General features: G+C 40.7%; 1 protein-coding gene across 2 annotated transcripts in view; it reads left to right on the top strand.

The window, feature by feature from the left end:
• The first annotated feature begins 244 nt into the window (after positions 1 to 244).
• RAB5A (RAB5A, member RAS oncogene family) overlaps positions 245 to 26,199 on the top strand; it is a 31,508-nt gene continuing 5,553 nt past the window's right edge. The window contains exons 1-4 of one of the 2 annotated variants that reach the window (XM_015810738.2): positions 245 to 393; positions 12,129 to 12,381; positions 23,992 to 24,143; positions 25,262 to 25,384. In XM_015810738.2, coding sequence (XP_015666224.1) covers positions 12,219 to 12,381; positions 23,992 to 24,143; positions 25,262 to 25,384 — 438 coding nt within the window. In that variant the 5' untranslated portion in view covers positions 245 to 393; positions 12,129 to 12,218. Of the gene's footprint in view, positions 394 to 1,358; positions 1,384 to 12,128; positions 12,382 to 23,991; positions 24,144 to 25,261; positions 25,385 to 26,199 lie in introns of those variants that run through there. The other variant, XM_015810739.2, reaches the window with a different exon arrangement.

Below are 26,199 nucleotides of genomic sequence, written 5' to 3'. Positions count from 1 at the left end.
ATCCTACAAGAGACGCAAACACTCTTCTAACGAGCCTTCTAGCCTCCCACAATGCTCAGCGCGAGCTGGGCTGCTTCACAGAAAACGCCCTTCTTTACGGTCTCGATCTGTAACTCCGTCTCAACTAGCACGTGATTGTGCAAACGGAAATGGTATGAGGACGGTGGGGGGGAGCGGTGACGTGGCAAGAGGAGGTGGCCACGGTTAGAGGAAGTTACGTGTTTGTGTTTTGGTTCGGGAGTGAAGGAGGAGGGAAAGACGGAAGTTGGAGGCCGCGTTTACCCCATCGTGAGACACGGAAGAGCCCCGTTTCCCGGGAGTTCGGCGTCAGCCTTTCTTTTTCTCAAGGGGAACGGAACTGGCGAAGAGGCTCTGGCTTTCTGTCACAGCCAGGTAACGATACATCAAAGCCGGATCTAATGGGGGAGGGGAACCGCCCGTGGTCCGAACAAAATCGCCTGCGATGCACTCGCTCCCCTTTTCTTTTTCTTTTTTGGGTTTGAGCGTCGTCCACGATGCCTCAGATCGGCGTGGAAGTGGAAGGAGATGCGGCAAACACCGAGAACTGAGCCGTTTTCCCTTTCACCCTCAAAATGGCGCCCCCAATTCTCCCACTTCCTCTTATTCCTGGGGCAGGGCTGCAGGAGAAATAACACGGGGAAAGGCGATGTCTTGGGGCAGAAGGGATTTTTGGAATGCAGGGAGGGCATCTTTTCGAAGAGGGAATGAAATGCGGAAGCCAAGGAAAGTTACTGGCATCTACTTATCTTGGGGCTCTTATAATGTAATTTCTCTTTGATGAGGGAGGTTAAAAGAGTTGTAGGTATGCAAAATGCCGTATAGGAGATTCGTGACGTGGGCTTCCTACATCCTTTGCAGCAAGGATGTACTAAGTGTGACATGGATTTATACACAAGTAGAGAGATATTACAGGAATGTTGCTCGCTGATTCGACGTTTGAGTTCATTTGGTTTTTTTTAATTACTTGGCCTGTGGAACTGATGTGAGATTTAAACGACAGAAAAGGGAAGGTTTTATTTAATTCTTTTTTTTTTTAAAAAGGACTCTTTCTTTCATTGATAATCTCTAATTATTAGTGCATTGATATTAACTTCTGTAGTAGATTAGAAGGTGAATATTTTAACTTCTACCAAATAAGAATTTCAGGTAAGAATATTGATTTCAGGTTATATTACTATATTTCAGAGTATGCTGTATTTCTGTTTAAAATTGGCAAATTACTATTTTCATTCTGTATTAAATTCTTTTTATAAGTACCTACCTAATTATTAATCTGTAGGTTTTACTTTTTACCTTGTTTTTTATTTTTGTATGAATGGAGTAAAACCAGGAGAAGACATCTCTTCTATTGATGTAATAATTGTAAGTTAATATTTTGTAAAATGATCTGGAAAATTTATTTAGCAGTAAAATGAATGTTAAATACTCATAGTCCATTTTTATAACGTTTTAAACCAATCTTATTCAAATTTATAACTGCATCTGAATAAAATACTTGATGTTAGAAATTCAGTTTGAAATTAAGGATTTAGTGGTACTTTTAGGCACAGTGTAATTTGTTCCTAAGTAAAAACAGATAAATAATGCTAATGAAAATAATTTCCAGTGAATTAAAAAATGCTGTCTAAAGATAAGGTGATATTTAGTTAATTTTTCCTTTTTGGTGAATGGCTAGTGTCAATATAGTGGCTGATATAGGAACTATTAAAAAATAAAAGTCCCTGTTTATGTTAAATTTTGCTTTGTGAGTCCTTCAGATTTGGGTGCATTGAAGTAAAATAAGAGACATGAATTGATGAAATGTGCTTATGCATAAGATAGCCATATAATGTTGATATTTGCGTGCAAATCTTAAAATTAGAGCATTTCTTTCTCACAAATTCATGTACTGTATTTTTTCACATAAGAATTTATTTGATAGGTGTAATTGAAGAGCCCCTTATGTTGATTTAGTATATGCTATATTAGTTAACTAATGCCTATGTATCATTATTCCTAAATGCTTAACAGTATCTCATTTTGAATTAATAGTATATAAACATGAAAAGTTAATTTGATAAGGTATAAGACTTTTGGGCATTTTGCAATTTAAAGTGTCAGTCACCCCTTTTATTAGAGTTCTAACCTCAGATTATATGAAATTAGTTATTAAAAAATGTACATCTGAAAATGCACATTCAGATTTTATTTTTTATGAAATATCAGTATCCTAAAACAAAACATACTGCAATATTTAAATTCTGCTTTAAAATTTGTGGCTCATTAGATATTGTTTCAGATCCATTTTACTTTGATTTCATAAGAATCTGCTTTTTTTGCCATGAAGGTTTTATCTAAATTTAGTTTTTTAAACAGGACTAATAGTTTATTAATATGTAATTCTTTTCCAAGGTACTACTAAGACAAGATACATATTCTTGCTTCTGTCACTGTTCCTGCTTCTATTTCTGGATCCCAAACAAAATAATATGAAAAGACAGGAGAGAGGTCTCAATTTTTTTCCTTTCTATGAAGAATTAAAATGGTAAAAGTGGCCATTGTTCGTGCTTGTTCGGTTCCAATGAAATTGGTCCTAAGTAGCTCTTGGGATGGGAGAGGGGGGAGAGGATAGTGAAACTATAAGTTTAGTATGTTTAAGAGTGGCACTTACTAGCAATGGAGTTAAAGAGCCTTTTGTATGCATTTAATGATGGTACAAATAGGCTTCTTTAAATTTTAAAAAAGAACTTTATGAATGTATTTTATATCTAGATTAAACGGCTTGTAATCTTACAAAATGTTTATTATTACGAATTTTAAAACTATTTTTCCTCATTTATACTTCGGCTTTTATTTTTTGTTTTCAAGTAAAATTTACATATGCAAACATAATTCCATATAATCCTAGCTATATTTATCCATTAGAAATCCAACCTGTGTGTCTGTAGAATAGCTGTGTTTTTTTCTTGAATAAATGTGATTTCATGGAATCATTGAAGAATTGCTTTAAAAAGATGAGTCTAAAAGCATCAGCATCTTTTTTCAGGCAAAGAAGTTCTGTGTTTGCATTATTCAAAAAGACATATGTAATTGCAATGAAAAAATAAAAATGCATTTTGTTTGCTGATACATGGATATAGTTCATTTATATTAGAATAATATATTATTTCTTAATACTTGTGTTTTAAGTGTTACATTATTCCTATGAAGAATGTGTAAAAAGGAGGTTAAAACATCCAATTTAATTATTATCTATTTCTCCTGTTTTTAACATTTATAAAGAAGGAATCAATAAACCAACACTTTTTAAATAGTAAGATCATCAGAGGCCTTAATTCCAATTTAGAAGCATAAATAACAAATCTAAGAATTATTTTTTTGTAATTTATTTTCAGGGGTGAGATAGTAATTTAAGAGATCCTTAACTTTCCACGCTAACTTTAATAGCTTTTGTGCAGTAGTTATATGTATATTAACACAGCAAGAATAACCAATCTGGTGTGGTCAGATATTTATGGATTCCGGTTTCCCTTTATAGAAAAATCCTGAGATTCAGAAAACAATGTAATGCCTTGTAAATTGCAAAATGTCATTACTGTAATTGGGGAAGCAACCAGAGTCATGTTACCCCCATACTTGCAGTGTGGTATCAGTTTCATTTTAACTAGGATACGGAGAGTGATGTTGAGCTGAGTAAGAACTGATTAATATGTAACAGGTCGTGAAGTAGTTGATGATCCAGTGAAGTTCTGAGTAAATTGTGTGATTACTAAGCAGCTAAACTGGATTTGCAATACATGTTTACTAAGGAATAAATTCCATAGTATTCCATGATCTTATCTTTAAAGTGTGCTTTGATGGAGGCTTAGTGCCAAACAATGGTCTACGTGATCATGATAATATATCTATGTTCTTAAAAGCAACCAGAGATATTTTCAATCTTAATACCAAGGGAAAACATTTTTTCTTTCTTCTTTCAAAATAGATAGTTTTCAATATATGAATCTATAGAATTTCTCTTTAAAAACTTGCCGTTATTAAAAATTCCCATGTTATATGTGATTAGAATTACAAAATAACCATGTTGGAAGACACCTTAGAGGTCTTCTGATCCAACTCCCTGTTTAATCAGGAGACCCTACACCATTCTGGATAAATGGCTGTTCAATATCATGTTAAAAACTCCCAGTGATGGAACACCCAGAACTTCCATTGATTAATTGTGCTAACTGTCAGGAAATTTTTCCTTAATTCTAGGTTGGCTCTCTCTTTGATATGCTTTCATCTATTACTTCTTGTCTTGCCCTCCACTGATTCTCTCTGTGACAGTCACTCAAATATTGGAAGACTGCTATCATGCCACTTCTAGTCTTTCTCTTTGTTAGATGAGGCATACCTAATAAACACAACTGTTTATCATATGTGTAGCCTCCGGTCCCTTAATCTTCATCATTCTTCTCTGTACTCTTTCTAGGATCTTAACGTTTTTTTTTTTGTATTGTGACCAGAACTGGGCATAGTATTCCATATGTGGTGTTACCAAAGTAGTAGATAGTGGTACTAATACTTCATGTGATCTTGATACTATTCCTCTGTTAAAGCAACCTAGGATTGCATTGGCTTTTTTGGCAGCTGCAGTACAACTGCTGGCTTATACTTAAATGATTGTTCACTAGGACCCTAAATCCCTCTCACAATTAATGCTATTGAGCCAAGTACCACCAATTCTATACTCTGCATTTAGTTTTTCTTGCCGAAGTGTAAAAATATTAATTTTATCATCACATTTTGTTGGATAGGGCCCAGTGTCCTAGATCTTGAGCCTAAACCAGGGCTTTTCAACCTTTTCACAGATTGTACCACTTTTAGGACATGACACTATTCAAGTATCACCAATGCTAAGCAAGGTGTCAAAAACTTGATGACTAAAAAAAGGGGGGATTTTGGGCTTTAGTGGTTAGATTTGTTGTTATAGAAATTGTTAGTTTATAATATTATGGAAAAGTAAAAAGTTGAGGTTCAATGTTAATGCTTCCTTCTACTATAACAGGAAGTCAGAAGTCAATGCCTTTTCTTTTTCCCTTCTCCCCCTCACTTTTCCCTTTTTCTCTCACCCTTTACTTGCAAAAGCCTGTCGCTCGCTCTTTCACTCACATGTTGCTCGCAAAAGCCACTCTATTGCTTTCTCACTCACCACTTTGTTAACAAAAACCTCTCTCTTTGTGTGTTCTTTTCCTTTCCCTCTCCTGCCAAAACCTGCTCCTTTTATTGCTTCTCTCTCTCTCTCTGCCCTCCTCCTTCTCTCTCCAATCGGTATGCAGCCGCACATGCAGATCCTGGCGCTTCTACTGACCCCTGCAGCTCCAGCTGATCTCGAGGCTTTCGCAGCACCACTTTAACGCATTCCCTCCCCCGCTACACTTGGCTAGGGGTACGTGTACCACCAGTTGAAAAGCCCTGTTCTAAACTGCTGGCTATTCCCCCTAGGTTGGTGTCATCTACAAATTTAATGAGTTTCCTTTCTATCCCTTCATCTAAATCATTTATGAAGATGTTGGAGTAGTGGGGCTAACACAGAACCTTCCCCCCATGTCAATGTAGTTCTATTAAGAAGTACATGTTGAGTGTGTTTGGTCAGCCAATTATGTATCCATCTGGTAGTGAAGCTGTTTATTCTACATTTTTCTATTTTACAAAGAAGTAGATTGTGATCTACTTTGCCAAATGTCTTACTGAATTCTAAGTATACTATGTCCACAGCATTTTGCTGATTCACCAATTTAGACACTTTATCAAAGAATGCAATAAAGTTTGGCATGATCTGTTTCTGACAAACCATATTGGCTTTTAGTAGTAGCTTTGTTTGTTTTTAGATGTTTGCAGATCCATTGTTTGATTATATTTTCCAAGATCTTCCCAGTTATTGACAGGCTGATTGGTCTGTAGTTAGTCTGTAATTATTTATTTTTTCTCAATACTAGCTTTTGGCAGAGAGGAAGCCAACATATCCAGATTATGGTCATTTTGCTTACTTGCTATTAAGCAATGAATGAAAGGAGGTCTGGGGAAAAGATAGGCAGCAAAATCATATTTTGTCAAACAAAATGAAAACTAGAGTAATTTAGGAAGTTACATTAGAAAATACAGGACTGAGTTTCAGATTAGAGTATCTTTGTTTGATATTCATAGCTGCCAAGAAGCTAGTGTGAAGACTTAGTCTAACATAGTAGTTAAAGTGTTGGACTAGAACTAGGAGAGGAAATTTTGAGTCCACCCTCAGCTAGGAAAACTCACCAGGTGACCTTCATTTGCTATGCTCATAAGCCAATTGATAACATAGTTTTTCTAAGGATAAAAACAAAGAGATCTGACATTAACTGCCTTAAATATATGGGGAAAATTGAGATATAAATGTGACAAATTATGATCATGGGAATTTGAGATAAATGAAAACTAACTTTTTCCTAAAAATAGATATAGTTTGTTCACTCAAAATAAGTACCATATGTAATATAAATGATAGAAATTGCAAATCATTGTATTTAGAAAGATACGCTATTATTATTCCTCTATAATAGATTTGGCTTTTAGTTACAAAATGCATATAATATCTATTGTAATTAATTAGGTCTTGTAATAACAAAAATACTAAATGCTGAAAAAGTGAACTGTATTGGATCTTGCATAGCTTCATTGGAATCCAAATACTCTTGGCTATTCCACAACTTGTAGCGGCTTGTACATTGATACCTGAAAAATAATTGTGGGCCACAAAGGAACAGTTGTCAAACCAATCAGCTGGTGATAGTATTGGAACTGACAAGATTCGTGAAGCTTGGAGGCACTTGGCAATGTGTCCTTTGGGGTATTGGTGGCTGCTAAAATTAGGTTGTAACATTTGGTAGCAGTAGATTTGTTAAATTTTTAAAAAATAGCAGCGAGTTGTACAAGACAACTTTTGGGCTCTGAAATAAGTACTAAGCCTTCGGGATAGGGCTTATTATTTTCACGTACAGGAGGTGGAGAGCGCAGGGGCCGACAGGAGTCCCGCCCTCTCTGTTGCATTTCTCCGTTCATTTCTCAGCCTTCGCCTTGTGTTTGTGGGACTAAAAAAAAAAAAGTTCAATCAAACCTTCCAACTTCTCGTGAAAAAAAAGATGTTCCGAAGTTGGAAAGTCTGATTGAACTTTTTTTTTTAGTCCCACAAACACGCGGCAAAGGCTGAGAAACGAACGGAGAAATGTAATGCAGCTGAAAGGTTATTGAAAAAACTTCTTGGGAGAGGCAAGAGCATCTGGGCTGGGGTGTGTGGCAATTTTGCCCTGCATGACTTCAGCAGGTGTCTGGCAGGCAGAGGGAAGCAGCTCCACCTGTTTTGCCTCATTTCATGGTGGCGGCAGCAGCCAGCTGGGTGGAAGGTGAGCGGGCGGCAGCAGCCGGTAGAGGTCAAAAGTGCATAGCTGATAGGAGAGTTGCAGCGCCCGCCAGGGCCTGAAGAGCACCTGGTTCAGTCCGTAGCCTGGCGCATGCAGTACCAAGTAGGCGTGCAGGCTGGCGCTCAGCAGCTCAAAGGTGGAGGACTGGGTGGCGCGGTTCCACTGGTGGCCATTGGCGAAGGGTCTTGATAGACTGACAGTGTGGGGGGGGCAACCAAGAGCAGTGCTGCCAGGAGAACAAAGAGCCTCCGCGAAGCCAGAAGCAGCATCTGCTTGACACCTGCCATGGCCAATAAGTATCCCAGGAGCAGAAGGACCAGCAGGCAGGGCGGGTGGAGACTGGGGATTGTCGAGAGCTTGGCCCACACCAGAGCCGAGGTCAGGCAGGGCAGTGGTAGGTTGCGCAGCAGCTGCATGGCCTGTGCAGGAAGCCATTCCTGCCACTGCCTATCAACCTAGCTGAAGAGCGGCCCGGGCAGCAGGTGCAGCAGGCCCAGCCTTGGCGCTGGCCAGGCAGCAGCAGATTGTGAAATCGATCCGGGGAAGAACAGACTTACTTTCTTCCCTTTTAGCCCCTTCTGCGGACTCTTAAGAGCCAAGCGGCAATCGCTCAGGGAAAAGGTAAGGAGGGGTGAAGAAGTCTTTCTCCCCCCCCATAGGCGCTCCCAACGCTCCAGATGTCAGATGGACACCCCCCTATCTGGCTGACAATCCTACTGCAGCTGGGGCTTACTTTCGGGGAAGGGCTTACTTTCGGGAAAACATGGTACCCACACCTGAGACCATACCACAGAAGTTCAGTAGCAGACTATTTAACTTTTGCCAGTTAACTATCCTTCCATCCATCCAATAAGAGTAGAATAGGAGCAGCAATAGACCTTGAGTGAGGCAGCACTGTTGAATCAACAGTTGAATCACAATGTTGCTGCTTAGGAAGTTCAATTGAACTGCACATTTGGGTGTGAAAAGAAAAAGAGCTTGGCATCCATAGTTTTCCAGTTCAGTTTTGTTTCTATATTCTAAAAATTATAGAATCTCAGCACTGAAGTTTTGCTGTAACATGGTTCATTTTCTGAGAATTAGTAAATTCCAGTTCTGCCTATGGCATTGTGTAATAATATAAATTATAATTTATTTAGATGACTATATTTTATAAATTAAAGATTTGAGTGAGCATTGAAGATAGTGAATGTGGACTGAGAGCCATCCTTGTCCTTTGAATTATATACTGGGTAGTGAGAGTCAGGATAAAGCCTAAATTTTATCTTTTTAATTGAAACGATGAATAGTTAATATGATTATTTTCTGTTAAGATATTTACTAATTTTCCCACTCTAATTACATTAAAAATTGCTATTTGTAAAAATGTTCGGTGTTCACAACAATTTCACTATGTGTCAACCATACATAATGATTGAAATGGGAAAAAGTAAAGGTCTTGAGTAATATAAAGGGAAACTAGAGACAGTCACTCATGAAAGGAGAATATGAGAAGTGGGATTTGTCTTCATCATTCTATTATCTACTTCATACTGTTCTCAGCTACAAAGTAATGAGGAAAATGGGTTTTATTTAGGTATTGAATTAACTAGACATAAGGAGCACTTTAGTTCTGAATTAAAGAGGTGAACCAATCCTCCTTTCAAATGTAAATAAAGCTAGTTCTTGTTTAGCTATTGCAATCTATTCCAGTAAATGATTGCTTAGCAAACATGTGACAGAAAGAGAGAGAGAGACTAAAGATTTCTGGTTGTTGCTATCTCATCCATAAGCTTCAGCTAGTGCAGAATGCAGCTGTGTAAGGGGGCCTGAGGGCCTCATGTTACACTATTGTTCCATAAGCTGCACTGGCTGCCATTTTGCTTCAGGTCCAATGCAAGGTGTTGGTTTTCACCTTTAAAGCCCTGCATGGCATGGACCCAGCTTATCTGAGAAACCAATTCAACCTTGATGGAATTAGCCTGCCCCTCTCCCTATGCTACTAGTAGGGACATGCTACGGACCCTGTCAGCCAAGGAATTTTGACTGGCAGGGTCTAGAACAGTGATAACAAACCTTTTAGAGACCGAGTGCCCAAACTGCAACCCAAAACCCACTTATGTATCATTGAGTGCCGGGTGGATGTGGCCCATTGGGTGGGCGTGGCCCATTGGGTGGGCGTGGCTGCGGTGGTAATGGCAGACTGGGTGGGACTAAAAAGTTAAATCAATCAATTCCAACTTTTTTTTCCCTGCGAGAAGTTGAAATTGACTGATTGAACCTTCTTTTTTTTTTTGCACATGGCGGAGGCCTAAAGCGAAAAGGTTTTATAAAACCCAGCTGAAGGCCTAGGACTGGGGCAACGGCGTGCGTGCCCACAGAGAGGGCTCTGGGTGCCACTTCTGGCACCCGTGCCACAAGTTCGCCACCACTGGTCTAGAAGAAGAATCTTTTCTGCTATGGCTACTGCCCTCTGGATCAGGCCTTCTACCATCCTTTTGGCCTTCTGGAAGGCCTTGAAGACATGGCTGCGCAAACTAGCCTGGAGCCCCAATGGGAATGTGTCACTTTGGAGCTGACTAATGGAGTAGATAACACCACTTTCTTCCTGTGCGCACTTTGCTCTTCTCTCTTCTTGTTAATTTCTTTAATTGAATTTTAAATTTATGATCCTTATTTAGTGTTTTAATGTTTTATATTGCATTTGAATGCTTGTAAGCCATCCAGGGTTGCCTCTGGCTAGATCAGGGGTCGGCAACCTGAAACAGTGAAAGAGCCACTTGGACCCATTTCCCTCACAAAAGAAAAACTGGGAGCCACAGAATGCGCACACGCGTGCACACACACGCGGAGAACAGGGCACTTGATTGAAGAGTGGAGCCTGAGGCGAGACATGCCCCCCATCCAGCTCTGGTATGGACGGCTCTGCTCCCGGCGACATCGCGGCCAGGGGCAGCTTTGCCTACCTTGCAGGGAGGGCAGTAACCAGGGGGGCAGCAGGAGAAAGGGGAGGAAGAGGGCGAGGAAGCCACCGCCCCCCCAGCTGGGACTGCCGCCCGGGGGGCAGCAGGAGGAAGAAGGGGAGGAGGAGGGCGAGGAAGCCGTCGCCGCCCCAGCCGGGACTCCACGCTGCCTGGGCTCGCCCTTCGCCCTTCGCCCATGAGATGTAGCCATGGCGGGCTGCTGGGGGGGCTGGTGCCGCGCGGCCCACTGGCACTGGCCGCAAGGCTGCAGCTGTTCTGCCTGACCGGCCCCTGCCAGCCCCTCCTCCTGATACAAGTAAGCCATGGGCACGCAGCCTGCCCCATGGCCACTTCGCGGCAGTGATCCGCGGACTCAGAGCCCCCTCCCCCCCACCATTGACCCTCCAGCTCTGCTGCTGCTTGGCCAATGGTGTGCCGGCTGGGGATCTCAGGGGCTGCTCTCCCTCGGGGCTATGGCTTGTGGAAGGGCTGGGCTGCTCAGCGGAGGCTCCGACAGGCCTCTCCCAGCGGGGATCCCGGGGCTTCCCTACGCGGCTCCATGGCCACGTGAGCCTCGGACAGGACTAGCCTAGGAAAGGGACTTCCTGGCCCCTTCTCCTAGGGGGCGGGGCACCTGGGAGCAGGGCCAATCAGGAGCTCCACAAGGGGGCAAGTCTGCATGAGAGAGAGAGAGAGAAAGAGAAGGGAAGCGCAAGTGTTTCCCTGTCTCTGTCTCTGCAAATGGCGGAGGAGGCTCTGGAGCCACAGGAGATGGCTCAAAGAGCTGCACGTGGCTCTGGAGCCACGGGTTGCCGACCCGTGGGCTAGATGGACAGCTCAGAAGTTTAATTAATTCTCTTGGGTAGCAATGCCCAAGTTGCTTTCACTTCAGTGTGTGTTTTTAGGTGCAGAAATTTGATTGTAAGTGCATGCGTTGATCAGATAATGATATTTTACTACTGTTCATTACTGTCATATTTGTAAACAATTGCTAAATAAAGTAGTTGCTAAATGAAGATTGGCTATTTTACTGGCATCTCTTATGGCCACTGCACTGCTGAGATATCTGTATAACTAGAGCTAAAGTCATATTTCTTCATTATTGTTTTCAGTTCTAGGCATAATCCTGTCTTGGACTAGCAGATTTAAAATAGATGTGGTCCTGGTAATGACAAAATTTATCAGGTTAAATTACTATGGCCAACTAATCTTTCCCTTTGTTTAAAAAATGTCCGTGAATACATACCAGTAGTTTACAAATCTTCAGAGTAGAATATTGTGAATGAGGGACTCAAAGTATTTCCTCTGTATAAGAGTAGAAAAGTATTAATCAAAATAATTGATGTAATTTCTGAAGCAAATATTTATTTGGCTCTTTGAGTTGTACCATTGCTTGTTACTAACTTTATTCACATTTTGTAAAGCTTTTAGTATAAACAGATTATGATTAACATTACCATTCAGAGATAAATTATTTTGCATTGTGTATTATAGTACTTTGAAGTCTTTAATATTAATTCTTTGGAGATATTGGTGGAAATACAGTTCAGTGTCCAACTGTATTTCCCTGAACCTGTTATATATATAAATACTGTATATAAATTTGATTTGCTGTAATTCATTACTGGTTAACCTGCTGTAAAACATATATAGTGTTTTGAAAATCAGGGCATCCTATTTATGACTGTAAGTTTTAGTATGACTGTGCCCATGATCTTTTCTAAAATGTGAATGCTATTTTATATTACAGGCTGCCTTGAGGTGAAGGCACATTGGGGTTTGCCTCCTGGAATCTTTTTTTTTAAGAATCTGAAACAAGGGACTCCTTTTTAGTTTGGACATGGCCAACCGAGGAGCAACTAGACCCAATGGGCCCAATGCTGGGAATAAGATATGTCAGTTCAAGTTAGTTCTTCTTGGTGAATCTGCAGTTGGCAAATCAAGTCTGGTGCTTCGCTTTGTTAAAGGCCAGTTTCATGAATTCCAAGAAAGTACAATTGGAGGTGAGAAATGTTAAAATTTCAAATTTAATCATTTATGCTTATGAATCTGTAATTCATGTCAAGGTAAATAAATTATGCTTAATTGTATCTCTGTCACAGGCTTATTGTATTACTTGTGTAATTTTCAAATGGTTTTGGGCTCTTTTATTCCCTATGAATTTTTTAGGTATTTTTAAAAATCCATGTGACAAATTTTAGAGAAAGTTCTTAAATAAGACACAGTTAACTACAGATAATTTTATAATCTGCTGTATCTTACAGTACAATAATGGTATGTGGAAATGACCTTGAGAAACCAGACACAGAGATGCTGCCTAGGGAATGATCAGTAAGAGGACCGTAACTCATAGCTTAGCAGTCCCCAACCTTTTTTGTTCTATAGACCAGTGGTGGCGAACCTATGGCACACATGCCAGAGGCGGCACTCAGAGCCCTCTCTGTTGGCACGCGCGCCACCGCCACAAGCAGCGGGTCCATCAGGCCACCACTGGCACCCGGAGCAGGAGCCCCGCCCAGCACAAAGGAGGCGAAGCGGCTCACTAGCAAGCTCCAGGTGGTAGAGCAGAGGTCACCAACCATTGTTCCGCGGCATGGCGGTGGCCGTTTTTGCACCTTGCAGCACGGTGGCCCATTTTTGTGCCCCCGGGTTTTGAGTGCCAGAGGCAGCACTGAGAGGAGCCTCCCTGCCCCCCCTCAGAGCACCACAATGGTGATGCGGCCCTGGCACTTCGCAATAAATAAGTGGGGTTTGGGTTGCGGTTTGGGCACTCAATCTCTAAAAGGTTCGCCATCACTGCTATAGACCAACAGCAGCGGTGGGGGAAGGGATGGTTTTGCACATGCAACCTACCTTCTGCACATGCGCAAATGAAGCTTTGCCCACCACCACTTGCGTGGCCTGGTTCCCAACAGGCCCTGGACTGGTAGCGGTCCAGGGATTGGGACCCCTGTCGTAACTGCATAATGGATGGAGCAAGTGGCTCAGGAAGGACGCTCCCTAAGTTATCAAGCTGTAAAGGTGATTGCAGGAGAATTATATTATCGGATTCCAAGATTGATGTCAGCCTATATAGGAATAGGAAAGACCAACAGATAAATTAATTCTACTTTATGCTAAAGCTTCATTTACAGAATCTTGCAAATCTGAAAGTATAATTCTGTCACCATCGCTTTTATAACATGATAACCTAAGAAAGGTCCCTCCTTACCCTCTTGCTTTGTCTGCTGTGCAGCTGTGGGCTGTGTTCCCTTTTATCTGAGTATTTCCTAGGCAGTATCTCTTTATCTGATGTTCCAAAGTCATTCCCACATACCATTACAGGAACTTACAACCACAACTGAGCCCAAAATTTCCATTCCTAGGTGAGGCAGTTTTTAAGCGAGTTATGCCTCATTTTACGACCTTTTTGCTACTATTGATAAACAGATCAATTAAGTGAATCGTGGTCATTAAGTGAATCTAGATTCCCCCCATAGATTTTGTTTGTCAGAAGCTGGCTAAGAATGTTAAAAATGGTGATCATATGACTCGGGATAGTGCAACTGATAAATACATGGCAGTTCCCAATTCCCAAATTTTGATTATTTGACCATGGGTATGCTGCAATGGTTATAAATGTGAAAAACAGTCATAAATTTTTCCAATGCTGTTGTAACTTTGAATAATCACTAAATGAATGGTTGTAAGTTGAGGATTACTTGTACATTTATTGACCATTTGTTTAGTGACCATTTGTTTGAAGTTGCATTAGCATTAGTATCAGATCCTTCCATGCTACGTAGCATATTGGGCAACAAGGGATCTCCAGCATTTTTTTATTTTGGGTGAGTACTTTAGCATCTTCCCATGTGATGTTTAGAGTCTTTTAAGTCTTCCATGAACGTTCTTTGCCATGTATTTTGAGGGCATCCTCTTGGATATTTGGCATCGGGACAGGGAGTGTCCATCTCATTGCCATCTTGGGGATTCAATTGTTCTCCATATGGGGAATATAACCTGCAAGTTGGAATCTTCTGCATGCAATAATGTTATGTAATTTGTTAGTAATATGGTCAAAATAGTAAATCTTTAGGATTTGATGAAGGCATCTTCGTTGGAAGACATCAGGTCTGTTGTTATACTCGCTGTCGCCTTCCGCGTCTTACTGGCATAAATGTCTGTCGGGATTGCTATAGAGGCAAGCAAACAGCATTTATGTTTCAGTGATATAGACAACGACCAGTTTTTATTCATACTCTGGAAAATAGCTGTTGCTTTTCCAATGTGGCTCTGATGCCTATCCGTGCATCTTCATTTCGGACAGTTATACTATCCAAAGAGGTAAAGCTTTCTACTTCCTCAAGTTGCTATGATCCAAGTGTGATTTTCCTTATCTGTGCAGGGGGTCTCAGATTTATAATCTTCGATTTCTTGGCACTTATCCTGAGGCCAATTTGATTACAAAATACAGATCACCAACTTGCAAAGTTACAACAGTGCATAAACAAATAAATAACCCTTTTATGACTTTTGCAGTGTTCCTCAGTCACATGATCACAATTATAGTCCATAACCATTGTCCTGTGTCTCACCTATGGGGTTTTTTTCCTCTTACGAAGACATGCATCATAATATCAGTGATGTTTATGTGGAAGATTAATATATTCTCTGTTCAGGGCATTACTGTTATCACTCTGTAATGACTACAGGTAGAGATCCTGGAACAGTATCCAAGTAAACTATTGATATCCAAGAAAAAATATGTCTTTGACCACAAGTTAAAGCACAGCTTAAGTGCCTAAAATATGCCAATTGTGTTATTAGTGTTTTTGATTCTAATTAGCAATGAGTATCTTTACTTTACTTTAATACTCCTCCCACAGCTGGCTTGAAAGGGAAGTAGAGGAAAACCCCATATGAAACTTGACACTGCCCATGTGATATGGATACTATATAAACCACAGCTTATACTGGCTTATACTGCCAGTTTTACAGGGACATTTGCCACTAGTTGATTACCCCACTTATTTAAATTTCGGGGTCTCTTATAGTTTTTATGATATGTTAAACAATCAAGGAATATTTATTAGTGTAAACATAATAAAGTTTTATTACATTATGTATAAACTTCACTCACAAATAGTTGCCAATAATTCATGTTGTTCGGGATAGTTTGCTACTGTTCATTTCATTGAATATATTTTTATTGGTCAATGACTGAAATACAGTTTCTATCTTCTGTCTAGTTCAGCATTGCCCAACCTTTTCAAGTTGGTGGCCGGGCACGTGGGGGAGGAGAGAGGGATGATTTTGTGTGAGAGGCAAGTGTGTGTATACGCATAGCTTCATTTGTAAGAGTAGCATTCGGCGCTTGTATGAATGGGGTTGCTCACTGCTCTTGTGAGTCGGGCTGCGCCAGCCTGCCACTCACGTGTCCCGGTTGCAACTAAGCCACGACCCACAGGTTGGGGACCCCTGGTCTAGTCCATTAGTATGGTGCACTAACATCTATCTTTGTTGGGAAGAACCAGTAGTCTTCTTTAGCCATGATGGTGGAATAGCACTTACGAAGAAAGTAGGGTAAACCGTATGTTGTTTCCTCATTATAGATATATACCAATGATTATCAACACTGCTAATTAATAATACAAAAAATATTTACACACGCACATCTGTTATTGGTATGCTTGGGTTTTTAAGCATTCTCTCTTCCACTTCTTCATGGATTGAGCACACGTTTAGAATTCAGTGTACTATTGGGGACAACTTGTTCATGGGTTATTTTATACATCCTTAGTAATTGATAAAATTTCAATAATTTTATGTATTTAAAATACCAAGGAGCCGTGGAGGCACAGTGATTGCAGGCTAATTCATGAGTTCGATCCTCACTGGCTCAAGGTTGATTCAGCCTTCCAAGGTTGGTAAAATGAGGACCCAGATTGTTGGGGACAATATGCTGACTCTGTAAACTGCTTTTATACTGTGAAGCAGTATAAAAGTCTTATTGCTATTGCTATTAATGAACAATTGCCCTGAGATATTTTTATTAAATCAGTTTTAATAGTACTGTAAATGGTTGCAAGACATTCTGAAAAATAAGGAATTGGCAGCCTAGAGCCTTAAGATCTGATTTAAATGAGGACAGTTGCACTGGCTATACATGCAATAGTACAATGTAAACATACAGTCTGTTATCTTGGACATTGCCAGACATGTACCATTAAAGGTATCCTATGAGGTTCAGCCAATACTTTGTATTTGGTAACCAATAAAATTAGGGTGATCATGTGAACTGCAAAAAACTGGGCAACCAGCAGATGGCAGCAAAGAAATTTTTATATTTGCTGTCATCTTCAGTGATGCAGTTACAGTCTACATGTGTTTGCCCTAAAAAAAATGTTGAGGTCAGTTTTGTCTCAGAATAGAAGGAAGCCTATGCACAATATAACATGGATGTTATTTATTTCATTTTTGTATACATATTTCCAGTTTTGTCTATTGCATTAGATCCTGGTGACGTAAGTTGAAATAAAAATACATCATACAGTGTTTAGGTTTGCATAATCTGCTAGATTATTGTTGCTTTCTTCAGAATTCTTGTAATAAATACAAATTTGCCGCATATATTGCCATGGAATATACTAAGAGGCTCACAACCATAAATAAAGACATGAAAAGAAAGTTTTAACAAAATGAAAGTAAAAGAATAGAAAAAGAAAAGAAGGAAAAAGAAAACAAAGAAAATAAATCAATATGACTAGTAAAAAAGTTGGACATTGGGGAGCAGAGGGAGGGAGGTGGAGTCTGCTGTCGATCTAGAGCAGGGGTCTTCAAACCTGGCCCTTTTATGACTTTTCACAAGTTGAAGTTCATTTCAACTCCCAGAATTCCTCAGCCAGGCAGATTTGCAGAGCCAGACCTTTGGACTCTTACGGAGTGATAGGAGGTTGGGGGCAGATCTTACCCTAGAGCAGAGGTCCCTAACCTTTTGGGCACCAGGGATCGGTCCTGTGGAGAGGATGCGTGGTTTTGTATGCTGCCTGCATCTCACTGATGGGGCTTTGCTTGTTTCTGCGGACTGGTTGCTGGCATGCCACAGCCCAGTATTGGTCCACAGACCGGTGTTCCAAATGGTGGTTGTTGCAGCAGAAAAGGCTCTTCTTCTGGATCCTGATAAAGTTCTTTGACTGATGGGATCTGCTGGCCAGAGTGGAATGGGATAGTTGTAGTGGGACAACATATTTCATCAGATAGCCTGGACCTATGCCATTAAGAGTTTTAAAAGTCATAACCAATATCTTGAATTGCACTTGGAAGCAGATGGGTAGCCAGTGTAGATTGTGGAGCAGAAGTGTAATATGAGCCATCCTAGATGGTCCCAAATACTGCTCTCACTGTCACACTTTGCACTAATTGAAGCTTCCAAGTGGATTTCAAACCCATATAGAGTGCATTTCAATAGTCCAAACGACATGACTAGGGCTTGAGTAACTGAGCGCAGGGAGTCATAATCCAGGAAAGGTCGCAGCTGGTGCACAGACTGGAGCTGTGCAAAATTCTTATAGTCGTGTCTTCTACCTGCTCTTCAAGCAGGAGATGTGAATCCAGAAGAACCCCAAGTTGCAAACTGGATCTGAACAGGGAAGTGCAATCCTGTCCAGTACCAGACATGACAATCTCCACGTACCCAAAGGTACTCAGTCTTGCCAGGGTTCATTTGTAATCTGTTGTCTCTCATCCACGCATTGCGAGAGAGCAGAGACAGCATCACTTGTTTATAGAGATGTAGAGTTGAGTGTCATTGGCATGTTGATGATATTTCAACTCAGCTACTTTGTGTAGATGTTAAATAGGACAGAGCTTTTCAACCAGTGGTACGGGTACCACCTGTGGTACATTGGCACCTGGCAGGTGGTACGCGACCATCCTAGAAAAGTGGTAGCGGGGGAGAGGAATGGGCTGAACTGGTGGCAGCACCGCACAAGCCTGAGCGAGAGATGGCTGGAGCTGCAGGGCTGTCAGGGCTCAGCGGAAGCCCCAGGATCAATGCCACTTTCCAGCTGATTGGCGCTTATTCGGGGCTGTCAGTGGAAGCGCCAGAATCAGTGCCAGGCTCCAGCTGGAGCTCGGCGCTGATCCTGGTGCTTCTGCTGAGCCCAGAAGAAACGCCGATCGGCTGGAATGTTGCAGCATCTCCAGGGTCTTGTGATTTATATTCATATGCTTGGCAACTGATTCATATTTATGACGGTCAGTGATCCAGGGTCATGTGAAATGACCAAAACCGGCTGCAATCACCCAGCAGACGGGGGGAATAAAAACCAAGCACCCCCACCCCACCCCCACTGCCAATCCTCAACAGAAATGCTCACAACAATGAAAACCTCGGAGGAAGAGCGCCGCCGGAGGGCAGGCAAGTGTCTTGCTCGGCTATGGCTTGGGGGGCACTTTTTTCAGTGCCATTGTAACTTCTAAGAGTCACTAAGCGAACTGTTGTAAGTCGAGAACTACCTGTACTTTATCACTTTTTTCATTTTTTTTGGTCATCAAGTTTTTGACACCTTGCTAGGCGACTGGTGGTACTTGGATGTTGCCGTATTCTAAAAGTGGTACAATGGGTGAAAAGGTTGAAAAGTCCTGAAATAGGAGAAAAGAGTATAAATCTTATGGAATGCTGCAAGTGAGCAGTCGGGTTGGATTTCACTCCATATCAATACCAATTGTGACCAGCCTCAAATAAAAGGACTGAACCAGTTTAAAGCTGTGCCATCCAGCATTCAACTCATAAAGCTGACCAAAAGAATACCATGGTTGATGCTATCAAAGGCCACTGAAAGATCAAGAATGATGAGAATGGTTGCATTACTCTCATTTCGCTCTCACTAGAGACCATCCATAAGTCTCTGTCTCATAGCTAGGCCTGAATCCAAGCCTTGAAAGAAGTCCAGGAAATCCTTTTCATACTCTCTGGAGCTGCCAAGCAACCACCTTTTCTACCGTTTTCTCTAAAAAAGGAAAATGGGAAACGACAAAAATCGTCCAGCCAGGGGAGGTCAGGTGATAGTTTCTTAAGGAGAGGACAAACCAGAGCCTCTTTAAAAAATTCTAGGAATATCCCTTCTCACAGTGAAAAATTTATCACTGCATGAACTCACCTGGTGGTCACTGTCCTGAGGCTTTCATCAGCCCAGAGGTACAAGGATCGAATGGAGAGGTAGTTGAATTGACAGCACAGGGGACCCTTCCACTTCCCCAAATTACTAGGCAAGATGACTCCCTACACCTCATGAGGATCTGCACCACAGAAAGATTTCAACTGGGAACAAACCTTGAGTGGTTTTATGTGATAGATTTGGAGATGTCTTGGGGATGATTGTTCAAGCCCCTCCCCCTACTGGCCTAAGAGGGATTCTGCAATTCGGAACAGGGCCAAGGAGATGAAATAAAAGCAGAGAAGTATTGTTTTTTCATTTTGTTGCAGAATTAGCAATAGCACTTAGACTTATATATCACTCTATAGTGTTTTATAGCAGCAGTCCCCAACTTTTTTGTTACCAGGAATCAGTTTCATGGAAGACAATTTTTCCACTGACAGGGGAGAGCATGTAACTTAGATTCTGCACATGTGCAGTTTCACTCACCTACTGCTCACCTCCAGCTGTGCAGCCCAGTTCCTAGTAGGCCATGGACCAGTACTGGTCTACAGCACGGGGGTTGGGGACCCCTGTTTTACAGCACTGAGTGCGTTACAATATCAGCAATCTCTGTCCTCATTTTACTGAGCCCATTAGGATCAGACTCGTGACTGGGTAGAGGTAGCCTGCAATACTGCATTCTAACCACTGTGCCACTACAACTCTTTTTAGATCTTAATAGCAGACTCATCCTCATCTCCAGTGGCATTCTCTTAAATAGTTTCAGAACTCTTAGGTCCTCTATGAACCATGGGAAACAATGGGAGTGAAGGGTCAAGAGAGATCACGTAGGCGTAGTCTTGTCCAGAGTCACAGGGGCCTTTTCATTCCAGGCTGTTCCAACTCTTCGACAGCAAATTGTGCAGCAAATCCTCCAGGATATCCCCCAGTTCCTTCTGGGGACAGACCATTTGGGTGGATCTGGTCTCTCTGCAGAGGCGGGTGGTGTAAAAGAGTCTCAAGGATATTTTTAGATTCCCCCACAGGTCACGTTGACATTGCTCCAATGAGAATATTAGATCTTGTATGTGACCACTATTCTGGTTTGGATCTATGACATAGCTGCCATGGAGGTTATGAACTGAGCCACTTCTCAGGCTGAGTGCAAGGAAGGCAGATTGAAGTCAGAATCAGAAGTTTGAGGAACTCCACTGTTGATCCAGATATGCCACCTGACTCCCACCTGACTGTGTCAAAGAAAATATATCAAAGCACTGAGTGCAAGGAACTAGTGTTACATATAAACTAGACCAGGGCTTTTCAACCGGTGGTACGCATACCACTTGTGATACATTAATGAGTGGCAGGTGGTACGCAGCCCTGCCTAGCCAAGTGTAGTGGGGGAGGGAAAGAGCCAGCACAGGCAATGACTTACAGTGAGAGAGTCTTCTGGAGCTGCAAAGGCCCCAGGCTCACTTCTGGCTCACCCTCCCCCATGAGAAAGGAGGAGTGGGCGGAGACAGGAGAGCCTATAAAAGGAGGCAGTTTGGGCAGGAGAGGGAGAGAGAAAAAAAGCAGCAGCCTTGGGAGAAGACAGAGTCAGCTGCACAGGGGGAGGGGAAGGGGAGGGTGGGTGGAGAGGAGATCAAGCAGGCTGGCCAAGAGCTGATCTACAACTGCTGTGGCAGCCATCTGTGCTGGCAGCAGCAAACAGGCAAGAAATACAGCGGGGGAGGGGTCGCCGACCAAGAGGAATGAAAAAAGGCAGCAATGGCTGGAGGTGAGGCACGGAGGAGGGAAGGAGATGGAGAGTGGAAGGATTCTTATGTGCTTTTGTGACTTTGAAGTTCTGGGATTTGTTCAGTGAGGGCTTTGTGTTCTTGTTTGGCAATTTCTGTTTGGCTGATGGCTGATGTCTCCTGTTAGCTTCTATTGCTCTGCTGTTGTTAGCTGTAAGTTTTGCTGCAAAGGTTTTTGAAGTATTTTTCTCCTGAATGGATTTTGCCTGTAGCATTCCTTTACTTATGAATGAGCCATTTGAGGAGGTTGCCTTAACCGGCAACCAGTACTTACATTTTTTTTTCTTCCTTAAGTGCCGGCTGCGCTCCTTACTTTCCTTTCTAGCCAGTAGCTAATTCTTAAAGGGGAATGTGCCTTTTTAAGCTAGTTCACTCAGCAGCTTGCCTTTTCTGTCTCTGGAGACCTTTCCTTGTTTGATCAATATATGGAAGAGGAAAAATATAGGGAGGTCAAATTCTTCCTTCAGAAGGAAATGGGAATGAGAAAGGGAGGCAGGGAAGGGAGGGAGGAAAGGAAGTCCCGCCTTAGCACTTGGCCACCAGCAGCTCTGCCATTGACTTTGCTTGTCAAAAGGTTGCAGAAGGGGATCACATGACCCTGGAACACTGTGATCATTATAAATATGAATCAGTTGCCAAGCATCCAAATATAAATCACATGACCCTGGGCATGCTGCAATGGTCATAAGTGTGAAAAATGGTCATAAGTCATTTCAGTGCAATTGCAACTTTGAACAGGTTTTTTTTTTTTGGTCAAGTTTTTGACACCTTGCTAGGTGGTACTCAAATATTGCCATATCCTAAAAGCGGTACAATCGGTAAAAAGGTTGAAAAGCCCTGAACTAGACCACAGTGAAAGTTCTATAAATATATCCTGCTCTTTATGCTCCAAATTTGCTCTTCTGTCCCCATGTACTTCATGCTCTCTTCCCCCATCTTTCAATTGTAAATTATAGTTTGTTGCATAGTCAACCAAACATTCAGATTGGATTTGGCATTTTTGTCTACCTATTGAGTCCTTTCCAAGGACCTGGGATAGGCAGATATAAATGTTTGATGGTGTTATAGATATCGTCACATTCCAAGTAAAGTCAACTTTTACAATTGACATAGTGAATTTGTCGGTACTGATGGTGTTCAAGTGGTGCTCCAGTTGTTTTGGAATTGAACCCATTATTATTTATTGTCTGATTATTTTCAATGTTTGCTGACTTTCAATGTTTGTAAGTCCAGATTGGTGGCATAAAATCTAATCAATAAAATAAAAAAATAAAGAAAATTTATAAACCATTGGATCTAACTTGTACTTTCTTAGAAATTTGAATCTGCCTGAGACACTATCACTTATAATACAGATCAGAATTAAAGCTTGTTCCCATGTGTTTTACACTTTTATTCTTTTCTTTGCAATATGCTGCAGAGCTGTAACAGTCTTATTACCTCTACCTTGTTTTGGATCTACTTGTTCTTCCCAGAATACCTCACACATATCCACACACTTGTGTGTGTGTGTGTGTGTGTGTATGTTTCTCTGCACTGAAATCATCTTTAAGAAAGATATTTCCCATAATAACTAAGAAACTAGAAAAATGAAGTTGGAATTAATCATTTAATTTTAGAAACTTGGGGTATAGCAAAGCGTTTCATAGGAAGTAAGGAAATAATATAGTACAAAGATCAGCTTTCCTTCTGAATAAAGATAAGGTTTTTTTTAATTAAGCTCAGTACTTGTGATTATATGGACAAGTTATTAAATGAATCTTCCTCAGTCTGGTAATCTTTGAATATATGGAGTGGAAAAGGAGTTCTTATCATTAATCATGAAACCCCTTATAGTTTGGATTTAGATAAGTGTCATCAGCACAAGGTTACAAAGTTCTACTTTGCTATATGAGAGATTGTCTTCCTATATTTAAATATTTTTATTGAAATTTAACATTGCAAAATTATGAATTGAATTTAGATTTGACCTTATACCATGTTTCCCCAAAAATAAGACCTGGTCTTATTTTAATATTTTTTTTGCCTCCAAAAGAGGCACCGAGTCTTATTTTAAAGGGGTTTCTTTTCCATTCACCTTGCGGCAGTGGCACCAACCAGCCAACCCGCTTCTGCAGCCGAAGGAGCAGCTTCATTCTGCAGCTGAGAATGGAGCTTGGGCCTGCATTTCACAGTCAGAGGCCTTTCCAGTGAACTACGGATTGAATCCATAGCTCAGTTCTCAGCTGCAGAGGCCATCTGGAAAGGCCTCTGACTGCAAAATGCAGGTTGGGGAATGCAGCAGAAGAATTGGGCTGGCAAGGAGAAGCAGGGTGCAACGGTAAGTGGGTGTGGGGCATGTGGGGCAGCTCCACCCCCGCCCTAGCTTGATTTTTAGGCGGTCGCCTCGTCCCAAAACTAGGGCTTATTTTTGGGATAGGGCTTATTAGGCCCAGCCCCCAAAATCAAGCTAGGGCTTATTTTGGGGGTAGATCTTACTTTCAGGAAAACACAGTAGTATATACACTAGTATATATACATAGTGTATAATATATACACTATGTCAACTCTAAAATGCAGCCCTGTGTCTATAAACCTGTAAAATAAAGTACTATTACTATCATGGATTTTTTAATGGAGTGTGGCAGAACAGAATGTTCTAAGCCAATGGGACATGCAGAGAACCCAATTTCTGTTCCTTTCTCTTTTTCTTTAGCTGCTTTTTTAACGCAAACGGTATGTCTTGATGACACAACAATAAAATTTGAAATTTGGGATACAGCTGGTCAAGAACGGTACCACAGTTTGGCACCAATGTATTACAGAGGAGCACAGGCAGCTATAGTTGTATACGATATTACCAATGAGGTAGGTAAAGTTAATGTGATAGTTGAAATCTTGGTTATCAATAGAAAACATTGATATAGTATTAATTTATACAATGTGACATAGTATTTCCATCATAACAAACAAATATGTTTGCTCTACTTTTAATATTCAATGGCAGTTGTTCAATAACATAGATTATTTACGTTCAAAAATTTAGGATGACAGCATGTTTTCCCTCATTTCCTAAGTATTAGGGGGGTTAACTTTAGAATAGATTTCAAGAAATCATCTTGTGCTATATATTGCTCCTAAAATTGCTGTTGTTTTTCAACTTTCAAAGCAATTTATATATTCCCAAATGGTGTTGTCACTTTGCAAAATATTACAAAGGTCTGTTCTATACCATAAAATATCAAATTATACTATTGTACTTTTGATTTTACTCGGTGAAAAACATTACTATCCGTTTGGATTTTTTTCCTTCAAGTTTAATTAAGGTAGTTTCATATTTTTATACAGGTATCATTTCTGCATCTTATGTGGCTTGTTGCCATGTTCTCTTGTTTATTTTTTATTTTTATAATATTAATATTTTATATGAAAGCTAGCTGGGTGACTTTGGGCCAGTCATGTATCCATTTTATGTTACAATAATGAGTGAACATCTACATTATGTCATGTTTTTTCCATTCTTTGCTTCAAGATATTAAAAGAATCTTGTAATCTATCTACATTTATTATAGAATAAATTTTTATAAATTGTAAACTATTTCATCAAAGGTACAAAGAATAAGATATATATACAAGATATAGTACAGTAAAGTAATAAAAAATTGTTAAAGGAAAAAAATGTAGGAATGGAAGTCTGTAATAAGCTAAATAGAAATTTGCTATTTGCAAAACATTTTCTTTTGCCTATTTCATGTTAATGACTTGGCTGTTTTATAGATTAATTTAAAATCCTAAACACATCTTCATTGATGTCAAGAGTTTTGAAGCAGTTTATAGTTATAAGAGTTTGTAAAATTAGGAGTTTATGCAACAAAAGGGAAAACAAATTAAAATGTAGTTTTTTGCATTGGATAGCCAGCCATATCCTTTTATGGCATCTTGTAAAATGGAAAAAGAAATGAGTTTTTTCTTTAAATACTTAACAGGAATCTTTTGCAAGAGCAAAAAACTGGGTAAAAGAACTCCAGAGGCAAGCAAGTCCCAACATTGTAATAGCTTTAGCAGGAAATAAGGCTGATCTAGCTAACAAAAGGGCTGTAGATTTTCAGGTAAGTTTTAGTTCTAATATTTTGTCTGAAATTGTAGCTTTGCTGAAATAATGTATAGAAATGTAAAACACTAGTAATATTACTTTGATAGGATTCTGCTAGTTAGATCTTTATTTTATGATTCATATTGTGAATATTTTAAGTCATCACTCATCTTCGGAAACATCTAAATCAGGCATGTCAAACTCGCGACGTCACGTAACATCGCGCAATGTATCGGGCCGGTTTTACCTTTGCTGGCAATGGGGTAGGCGCGGCTTCCACGTGACGCATCCGGCCCGTGGGCCATCAGTTTAACACCCCTGATCTAAATCTACTGATCAATGTAAAAATAATAGCTGGAATGACAATAGCTGGGAAGCAAATGATAGTAATTACAGTTGTACCTTGGTATTTGACTGCTTCAGAAGTCATCGAATTAACATATTTTGATGCAAAAATGTTGTCTCGGTACTCATAGTTTCTTTGGTATTTGGCACCCTGCAAAAAGAAGAGAGGGACAACCGCAGAGAGGGAGTCGGCCATACTGGGAAGGTTGCTGCAAAAGGAAGAGGGGGATGGCCACAGAGGGCGGACAGGAAGGCAACCATGCTAGGAAATCACAGGCATAGGAAAAAAGACACACAGAAGGTTTTTCACTGCCAAACAAAGGGTCACGTTGAAAGTCCACTTTCTTTGTTTGGCACTCGTCATGCTTCCCAAGATCAATTAACATTGAGTACCGAGTACCACTGTATTTAAAGCAACAAAGTACTACATAAAGAACTATCAATTCTCTCTCCTCATTAAGCAACATAGTCATATTTATTAAAATA

The sequence above is a fragment of the Protobothrops mucrosquamatus genome, unplaced genomic scaffold, assembly GCF_001527695.2.
Source record: "Protobothrops mucrosquamatus isolate PMUCROS unplaced genomic scaffold, P.Mucros_1.0 scaffold18, whole genome shotgun sequence".
NCBI lineage: Eukaryota > Metazoa > Chordata > Lepidosauria > Squamata > Viperidae > Protobothrops > Protobothrops mucrosquamatus.
This window is presented reverse-complemented; position numbering and strand designations above follow the sequence as displayed.